The sequence below is a fragment of the Mustela nigripes genome, chromosome 6 (assembly GCF_022355385.1).
Source record: "Mustela nigripes isolate SB6536 chromosome 6, MUSNIG.SB6536, whole genome shotgun sequence".
Classification (NCBI taxonomy): domain Eukaryota; kingdom Metazoa; phylum Chordata; class Mammalia; order Carnivora; family Mustelidae; genus Mustela; species Mustela nigripes.
The window spans coordinates 52760479-52770339 of NC_081562.1; the positions used below are offsets into that span (position 1 = coordinate 52760479).

Sequence of the window (9861 nt, forward strand, 5' to 3'; positions counted from 1 at the left end):
AAGTTGTCACTGAAAGTTCCTTCAGATGTGGTTGAAGGATCTGCCAGGGAGACGTTTTCTGTTTTGGGTGAGTCTCCCAGCCCAAGGCAAGCCACTGTCCATCTCATTACTCTAGTGCATGCAGCCTCAACATCCACGGTTAGTGAAGACTTTGGCTGTAAGCACTGGGTTGAGAGAAAGAGCGCTAAGCTAAGAATTACACTGTATCTTCATCAGGAAGGGGGTTAAAGAGATGTTGTGCTTATTTCTATACCTTGACATACTCAAAAGTGTCATCTCTCTGTGCCCTTATCTTCAGAGACTGACTAGGTGGTGAGGCTTCCTAATAGATTTGAAAACAGTTGGTTTTTACCAGGCATGTGGTTCTTCAGAAAAGATATGCCCAGCCATTGTTTTTTCCATCCTGGAATCATCGACTTTTTTTTCCCACTTTTGTCTGTCCTTTCTGTTCGTTGTTTTTCTTCACCTCTTATGCTTTCTTGTATTACTCTCCATACATGATTTGACCTCTTGTTTAGCAAGTAATCTATCTTCTTATCCCAGTAGAAACCAGCCCTGAGTTCCTCTGGGTTTTTTTAAAGGTTTATTTCTTCATCTGAGAGAGAGAGAGAGCCACCACGAAAGCCAGTGGAGGAACAGAGGCAGAGGAAGAGAAGACTCCTCCCTAAGCACAGAGCCCAAGGCGGGGCTCAATCCCACCACCCTTGAGATAGAAACTAAGAGTTGGACACTTAACTGACTGAGCCACCCAGGCACCCTTCCTCTAATTTTTTGAATGCCTTTCATTCCCCAGGTGACATATTGGGCTCTGCAATGAAAAATCTTCAGAATCTTCTCCGGATGCCGTATGGTTGTGGAGAGCAAAATATGGTCCTTTTTGTCCCTAACATCTATGTTCTGAACTATCTGAATGAGACCCGACAGCTGACAGAGACCATCAAGTCCAAAGCCATCGGTTACCTCATCAGGGGTAAGCAATAATCCCAAAAGGAGAAATCTTGATTCCCTAAATATGTCTCTCAGGGAACTCAAATCAGCATCCCTTTGGTTAAGATTTAATAATCACTGTTGCTGTGACAACCAATAAAATGTCCCACTCTAATACCAGGAAATTCAATGGCATATCAAGCCTTGGAGACATCTTAACAAAATAGGCGTTTTCCTATGATTCCCAACCACATTCTGAAGAAAAAATCTAATTACTTCTCCAATGTCTCTGCTATTTCATAAATCGATGAAAACTTCCTCTTCAGGGTACCAAAGGCAGTTGAATTATAAGCACAGTGATGGTTCATACAGCACCTTTGGGGATCATTATGGTAGAAGTCAAGGAAATACATGGTAAGATCATTATTTTCATATGCTTGCTATAGATCCATTCTATTCTCAAATTCTAAAAATAATTATTCTCTGATACCTGGAGTTCTTTCATGGAAATGGGTTATCCTTTAAAAATCCATATGTCTTCCAATTACCCCCAACTCCCTTCTCCTCTCTTTCTCTAAGAGAGGAGAAGGGAATTGGGGGAAATTGGAGGGGAGGTGAACCATGAGAGACTATGGACTCTGAAAAACAATCTGAGGGGTTCAAAGTGGTGGGGGGTGGGAAGTAGGGGAACCAGGTGGTGGGTATTAGAGAGGGCACAGTTTGCATGGAGCACTGGGTGTGGTGCAAAAATAATGAATACTGTTATGCTGAAAATAAATAAAAAATAAATTTAAAAGAAGTCCAAAAAAATCCTTCTGTCTGTCATCACTACTATGTGATTGCATCATTTCGTGTATGAAGGCATGCCAGCTGTGATAGCACAGTAAATAGCAGTAAAATGAAGATTCCCCCGAAATGGAAATAGAAGGCAGAAGGTGTTATAAAGTGAAATGGTAGTAGAAGAAGTTCTATACTGTGCATTAAGGGAAAGGCAGAGGGAAAAGAGAGAAAGAGGCTGTGATGTTATTCAAATCATTCAGGAAATGGCAACATGGGGGATAGAAAAGATTGGGATCTCCAGCAAACATTTTGTGAAAGGAAAAAAAAGAAAAAAGTGAAAAGCATCAATTTGGAGGAAAACAATAAAGTAGAGATTGTAAAAGGAATCCAGATACTTGCTGAACAAACAAGAGTATTTAGTGCACAAGTGTTGCTTCCCCCAACCAATTCTCCCCAACAATTTCCTCCCGTGGATGGCAAAGACCAATGTCTAAATGCAGTTGCCAAAGTGGGCTTTAAATGTGAGATTGTCCTCATGTCTGCCTCTCCTGTACTGGACAGGCTCACAGCATTTGTGCTCAAGTCCTTTGCTCAAGCCCAGTCACACATTTTTGTGGAGATATCACACATCACGAGTGCCCTCACCTGGATCTCACAGAGTCAAAAAGAAAATGGTTGTTTCCAACGCTCTGGATCGCTTCTAAACAACGCCATTAAGGTGGATGCTGTTCATTTTGTTCTAGTCCCTGAAAACAGAGACAGGGAGGGGCAAAGACACTCCTGTTCATTCCTCTTGTCCTGGTGACATATCTTTAAGGAAGGATGGTACTCTCTAAAGCTTCTGAAATCTGACAATAAAATAGTCATTTTTTACTGAATAATAAAATAGGGTGCATAAAAACCTCAATGTATTACTAAAAGTGAGGGAAAAAATTTGAGGTTGATTCAAGAATTTAAGAGTGGAGGGGAATGGGGAAAAATCAACAAGATTGTGCAAGAAAAGATGCTTTCTAGTGAAGAGTGTGTGGAGTAGAGAGGGTGGGGGAATAGAATGATCCAGCCCTGCCTAATGACTATTGGAGTGTTTGAGTGTCTCTGCTTCTGCTCTCTACAGGGTGGGGTAGATGATGAACTGACGCTCTCTGCCTACATCACCATTGCTCTGCTGGAGATGCCACTGCCTATCACTGTATGTACCAGCACCTCTACCTCTCTCACAGATACAAGGAATACCAATCATGAAGCTGTGACTCTGTGAGGAAAATAAGTTGTGGTTGTCCTGTTATTTAATTTTGGTATATTTCACTAGACCATAAAAGACTAAATGCCTTTGGAAGCTGCCAAGGAAATTATTCTCTGGTCAGAACCATGAGTAACCTGACACATTGGGCCTTTTGATCTGGTGTTAGCCTGTGGACAATTCATTAGCCTGCTTCCACTATCGAAAGATTTTTTTATCTGCCTTATAGCACCCTGTTGTTCGCAGTGCTCTATTCTGCCTGGAAAATGCCTGGAGATCCATCTCAGAGGACCAGGGAAATCCTGTCTACACCAAGGCATTACTGGCCTATGCCTTTGCCCTAGCAGGAAACCAGGCCAAGCGAAGTGAGCTTCTTGATTCGCTGGACAAAGATGCCATAAAAGAAGGTAAGGGCTGCTACTGCAAAATTTACCTCCAGAATCAACAGTGATTGATGGGTGCCTGGGTGGCTCAGTTGTTAAATGTCTGCCTTCAGCTCAGGTCATGATGCCCAGGTGCTGGAATCGAGTCCCACATCAGGCTCTCTGTTCAGTGGGGAGTCTGCTTCTCCCTCTACCAATTCCCCCTGCTCATGATCTCTCGCTCTCTCTCTCTCTCAAATAAAAAAATAAAATCTTCAACAACTAATTAAATAAGATCACTCTTTAAGTCTAAGATCATATCCTTTTCCATTTCAAAGAGGACTCAATCCACTGGCAGTGTCCTGGAAAATTTGAAGAACTTACGACACTTTATTATCAACCTCGGGCTCCTTCTGTTGAAGTGGAGATGACCTCATACTTGCTCCTTGCCTATCTGACTGCTTGGCCTGCCCCATCTTCAGAAGACCTGTCTGTGGCTTCACGGATTGTGAAATGGATCATGAAGCAACAAAACCCCAATGGGGGCTTCTCCTCTACTCAGGTCTGTGGAGAGCCTCTAGGAAGAAAAATACATATGTCAATACATATGTAGACACAAGCATATTCTAGGAGTTGACTAATCAGATAGTATTTCTAATTCATGCTTTCCCCATTTCTCCATCACCAGAAAGGTTCCAGACTCATTATTTAATATATTCATTATTGTTCTGTCCTCTGTCCAATCTCTCATCTCTTCTCTCCTTCGTCAACCCATAAATGTAATATGGATCAATCTTCCTAAAGCAATACTTCATAAAATGACTTCCCTGGTAAAGGAAACCTTTTTTTTTTCTCATACAAAAGAAGACTGAAACAATCTACTAATGTTATTCAAAGTATTTACTCTTCCCCACTAAACACAAATACTCCCTTCTAATTAATTTCTGGAATTGGCCATCTCTTTTTTCAATGTCTCCACATATCCCACTCTGGTAGCCCCTGATGCCTCTCTTTCTGTCTGTATAAATCCTTCTCAAGATTCACACATGATTTTATTTCTTCTTCACAGTACCTTCTTCAAGTAAGTCTTCTTACTTACCTTCTTTAGGAAGGGTTCTCTTACTAATCTAGCTCTGCTTTCTTCCCCCTTCCCTGAATGTTTACAACAAATATATATTATATAAATTTCTATTATTATTATACATTATTACATAAATTTCTAATTTATTGAAGTAGCCTCTGCTCTATGTCAATGTTTGGGTCTAATTTCCACATGTATAGTGTAAACTACTTGAATGGGGAAACTTTTTCATGTCCCCCTAAAGTACACAGAATAGTTCGGGGTTAATAATGGGTCTGGGTTTAACATGAAATCACTCTGAGAGAGAGTAGTATTGATGTGATCTACATCCAGTATGATTCTGTTACCTTCACTCCTGTGACTTCTGCCCCATCTTTTTTTAGGACACGGTGGTAGCTCTCCAAGCCCTGTCCAAATATGGAGCGGCAACTTTCAGTAAAAGGGAGAAAGCATCTGTAGTCACGGTCAAGTCTTCAGAGACGTTCTCTGAAGAATTCCAAGTCCACGATGCCAATCGCCTGTTGCTGCAGGAGGTCGGGCTGCCGGAGATTCCAGGGGAGTACAGCACGACCGTGTCAGGGTCCGGATGTGTGTACCTCCAGGTGAGTCTTCCAGGGTTGAGGGGATGCTACAGATGCAGGGGGAAAGCTTCAAGAACTGGATATGAATCTCCAAATGGAAAAAGATGTGTGAGCTAAGGAAAACAGACTATTTGAGGGCAATGATAAAGGATTTTTTTCCATTTGTTTTAGACATCCTTGAGATATAACATCCTGCCCAAGAAGGAAGGAACAGTCCCCTTCACTCTGAAGGTTGATACTCTCCCCAAGAATTGTGATGGAGTACATGCTCACAGGAAATTCCAGATTAGCATCAACATTAGGTAAATCCTTTTGTTGGTAAGACTTTTTGTAAAACATGGAGAGAGTGGTTTTCTTTTGCAGGGGAGTAAGCCACAAACTATGAATATGGCATTCTTGCAATATTTACTAACAAGAAAATTTCCTTCACCCAAACTGAAAAACCTTGACACTGAGCATATGGTGTTGCCATACCTGCAGAGTGTGACTCATACTGCTCGGTTCTCCAAACAAGCAGAGCAGACACAAATAGAATAGATGGGGAAGCTGAGCGGTAGTTCAAGATAGGGAACAGCACAAATGAAAGAGAGGGGGAGTTTATGTCTTCAATGAACTCTAAAGAATTTTGTTTGAATGCCTTGTCCCTGTGCCTTGTCTTCATAGTTACACTGGGGAGCGACCTAGCTCCAACATGGTCATCGTTGACGTGAAGATGGTATCAGGCTTCATACCTGTGAAATCATCTGTGAAAAAGGTAAACCCTAAGTCCCTTACAGAGAGAAAAATTATGATAAATGCTGACATTAATGCTTGTCCGTTTTATTGGGTTTTCAAGAGGTTTACTCCCTCACAAGTCTTCTCTGGAGTGTTTAAGTCATTTCAATAGTGGGTGTAGCTGTTTTGCAGTAGACAGTGTAAGACATAAGTCATCGACATGGTTAATAATGCTCCAGCATCCCTTGAGACATTAGGTATATGGAGAGGTATTGAATTATCCTATATTTTAAAGAAGAGAAAATGTATATAGACATATGTATGATATAAAAATATACTCACATATACACATATGTATGATATATGTGATTGTCTTCCTTTCTTCTTTTTTTATGGAAAAGATGAGTCTCATATATCACGAAAATGTGGGGGGTGCCTGGATGGCTCAGTGGGTTAAGGCCTCTGCCTTCATCTCGGTCATGATCCCAGGGCCATGGGATCAAGCTCCACATCAGGCTGTCTGCTCATTGGGGAGCCTGCTTCTCTCTCTTGTCTCTGCCTACTTGTGATCTCTGTCTATAAAATAAATAAATAAAATCCTTCGAAAAAAAAGAAAATAAAATGTGTATGATAGAGATAGTTTAGATAGATGATAGACAGATGGACAGATAGATACAGATATATATATATATACAGGTATAAATGGATGATGGAGATGATAGTTAATAGGAAATTGTTTGATAAATATTACTGTAATTCTCAAAGAAATCAAAATTAGCCATTTGGATGTTTCTGAACAGCCAGTTAGATCCTAAATACCTGAAAAGTGCTCTTAGCCTGGAATTTCCTGATCCCCTATGTCTGGTTTATACTCTTGGTCAACAGCTCCAACAGAAGCCTCAGATTCAAAGGACTGAAGTGAGCACCAACCATGTCCTGATTTACTTTGAAGAGGTAAGATTCTGTGACTCTGCTAGATCTGGGGGAACTACTAGAGGTTCCAACACACCAATCCAGATTCTGGAGAAAGTTTTGCACACACATACAAGTGAGGGAGAAGAAAATCGCGATAGAGGGAAATGAAACCTGTATTGATCAACAAGGCTCACTTTACTACATTTGTCTCTCCATAGAATCATCTCATTTGTCCTCCTTATATCTGCCATTGAGTGTATTCTGCAAGTCTCAAAATGTCCCATTCTTTCCATAGGTTTTGATACAGTTGAATAGCATAACCATAAGGTTGGATAATACCATAGGAAGAGAAAATGGTAACTAGAAACAAGTTAATCTTTGATTCCAATTCAGTTTTCCTGTCTCTCCAGCTAACCAATCAAACCCTGAGTTTCTCCTTCTCAGTGGAACAAGACATCCAAGTTGACCATTTAAAACCAGCCACCATAAAAGCCTATGATTATTACGAGACAGGTGAGTGAGATTCAGACATGCTGAGCTTTGAAAGGGAAGAACTGAGGAGCCTGATAAAGAGTGACCCTGCCTCAAACAAAATTCCACAATCTTTCACCAGAAGAAAGAAGGAGTTTGTGGTCTTTGCATAACCATGTGCCCCCTAAATGAGTCTTGAATCGTTCGTATAAAGTAATAAGAGGATCAGTTCTTTCTAAATCCTCTTATAAAGTTGTTTGTCCTGGAGTGAAATATTCCAGAAATATAAGTAGAGTAGCAATAACTAAAAAAAAAAAAAAAAATCAGTACTGATATATGATATGAGATCTAAAATTTGATCTGTTTAAAAAATATTTTATTTACTTATTTGAGAGAGAGAGTATGCACAAAAGAGAGAGCATGATCTGGGAGGAGGGATGGAGGGAATGGGTGAAGCAGACCTCCCCTGAACAAGGAGTTTGATGGTAGGAAACTGGGAAAGAAAGTATAAAGATCCCAGGACCTGAGCACAAGGCAGATACTTCAATTACTGAGCCACCCTAGTACCCCAAATTTGATCCATTGTTGACTCATGCCTTGAGTAGTCTCACAAAGTTTGGGAAACTCTGGAATACAGCAGGAAATTCTTCCATTTGCTCATGACTTTGAACTAGAAATTTGCAAGCATCCTAAGATGCTGGTAACGTAATACTTTACTCCTTCCTGGAGTGAGAAAGAGTTCAGAGAGGAAGTTAAATTCCAATGAAGAAAACACAGCTGTGAAGAGGGCCATAGAGTATCCCATCGACAGACAACCTTCCATCTTTGAAACCTGCCCTTGACTTCTGTATCCAAGCCCAGTTTTCTTTCACTGCCTCCTCCGGTAGTCCAGGATGGGTTAGTACAGAAGTCATTCATTTCCATTGGCTCCATAACTGTCTTTATACTTTCTCTCCTAGTTTACACAGTTTATTTACAGTTAACTTCCCATATGCCTATTACTGAATGTCTTCACTCTTTCTGTCTTATATATTCTCTTTCAGAGGAATTCGCTGTGGAAGAATACAGGGATCCCTGCAGTGCTGGTAAAGTATAAACAGCAAAGTCTAATGCCAACATAAAGAAAATAAATAAACATCAGTTGTCCGTATAAGGCTGTTTCTCGAGTATATCCTGATCATATTATAAAGCCCATGATGTATCATTTAGGAACTTAAACTATTTCAAATATATCCTAGAATTTCTCAGTTAAAAAATGCATGTAAATTATAATTACTGGGTCTGGGGTGACTTGTTTGCAGATGAGTCCAGGAATTTGCAACATATAAAAACTAAATCCTCTAATATTTAGTTTATATTCGGTACCCAGTCGTGATCTATTTATCGCCTATCACCTTTTCAGGATACTTCTAAACTTACACTAGTTAAGGTCAGGAAATTTTTCCCTGTAGTTTCCTATATAACACAGCATGAGAGATGTGATCTACAAGATTTTCCTTTAGGCCAGTCAACAATGTTCATTTCGGCAATAGAACACTCACTGTGACACCTTCAGTTCTCCATTCTAAAAGAGGAAACAAAAAACAAAAACAGCCCTATAATTAAAAATAATTAAAATTTATTAAGGTCAAATATTTATGATTGAGGTATGAAAAGTTATTCCTTCAGTGGATGACAGGATTTCCCTAACTTTCCTGTCATTTATTCTACTGTTTAGAATCTGAACACAGAAATGCTTGAAAATGGAAACTTATGGACCTCATCAGATGCTCTTCTCCAGAAACGAAAGACAAAGCCTTATCAGAAGAGAGAAAATAGTAGGAGAAATAGGGGACAGGAATTGGAAATATATGAAATTTGTATGTTGAATAAATTTATGACATATACACTTCTACCATTTCTTTTCTTCTTTATCAATATTAGATTTCCCTTCTGAAGTATGTGTCTATTCTCTGCAGCATTCTTACAAACACTATAGAAATTATCTGAAAAACTAAGCTAAATGCACTTCAGAGAAATCAAAATGGAATTCCAAAAAGTGTTCAAGTAATCCACAGAAAAGTAGGCGAAAGAAAACAATGTTTCCAAATATTGGAAACAACCAAAATGTCCATGTCAGGTGAATGATTATACTAACTGTGGCTCATTCATGCTGTGGAATACTACTCAGCAGTAAAAAGAAACAAACTATTAATCTATACAACAATTTGAATGGATCTCAAGAACATGATGCTTGGTTAAAAATAAAGCCACTTTCAAAAGGTCACACGGTATGATTCCTTTTATCTAACAGTCTGGAAATGAAAGAATCATAGAAATGGGGAAAAATCAGTGGTTTCCAGGGATTAGTGAAGGTAGGCCAAGAGGGTTGGGATTGGCATGCCTGTAAAGGGACAGCTTTAGAGAGATCTTTGGGGTGATAAAATCCGGCATGCCTTTCTTTACAATTAAAATACTTGCATTTCCGTGGCTTAATAAAATGTTTTAATGACTATGTGTTAATTAAATGGCTGTCTTCTGCTCAGTTCATGATCCTGGGGTCCTGGGATGGAGCCCCAGGCTGGGCACTCTGCTCAGTGGGGAGTCAGCTTCGCCCTCTCCTTCTGCCCCTCCCCAACCCCCACTCATGCTCACTTTCTCTTTCTCTCTCTCAAATTAATAAATAAAGTCTTTTAAAAATATAACTGCTATGGTTGGTTCCTCTCATTTCTCTTTTCATCTTTTTTTAAAAAATAATACTGTTTATTATTTTCCCCAGGTAAAACTTTGAAATCCTTTCAAAGTTAATTG

General features: G+C 39.7%; 1 protein-coding gene across 1 annotated transcript in view; it reads left to right on the forward strand.

Annotated features, from left to right (window-relative positions):
- The window catches only part of LOC132020273 (pregnancy zone protein-like), a 46716-nt gene extending 37692 nt beyond the window's left edge, over window positions 1-9024 (forward strand). Inside the window, exons 16-29 of the mRNA XM_059404466.1 lie at window positions 4-67; window positions 794-970; window positions 1254-1341; window positions 2269-2425; window positions 2822-2896; window positions 3177-3354; window positions 3648-3871; window positions 4774-4992; window positions 5143-5273; window positions 5635-5725; window positions 6571-6639; window positions 7011-7113; window positions 8115-8156; window positions 8789-9024. Coding sequence (XP_059260449.1) covers window positions 4-67; window positions 794-970; window positions 1254-1341; window positions 2269-2425; window positions 2822-2896; window positions 3177-3354; window positions 3648-3871; window positions 4774-4992; window positions 5143-5273; window positions 5635-5725; window positions 6571-6639; window positions 7011-7113; window positions 8115-8156; window positions 8789-8811 — 1641 coding nt within the window. The 3' untranslated portion in view covers window positions 8812-9024. The remainder of the gene's footprint in view (window positions 1-3; window positions 68-793; window positions 971-1253; window positions 1342-2268; window positions 2426-2821; window positions 2897-3176; window positions 3355-3647; window positions 3872-4773; window positions 4993-5142; window positions 5274-5634; window positions 5726-6570; window positions 6640-7010; window positions 7114-8114; window positions 8157-8788) is intronic.
- The last annotated feature ends 837 nt before the right edge of the window (window positions 9025-9861 follow it).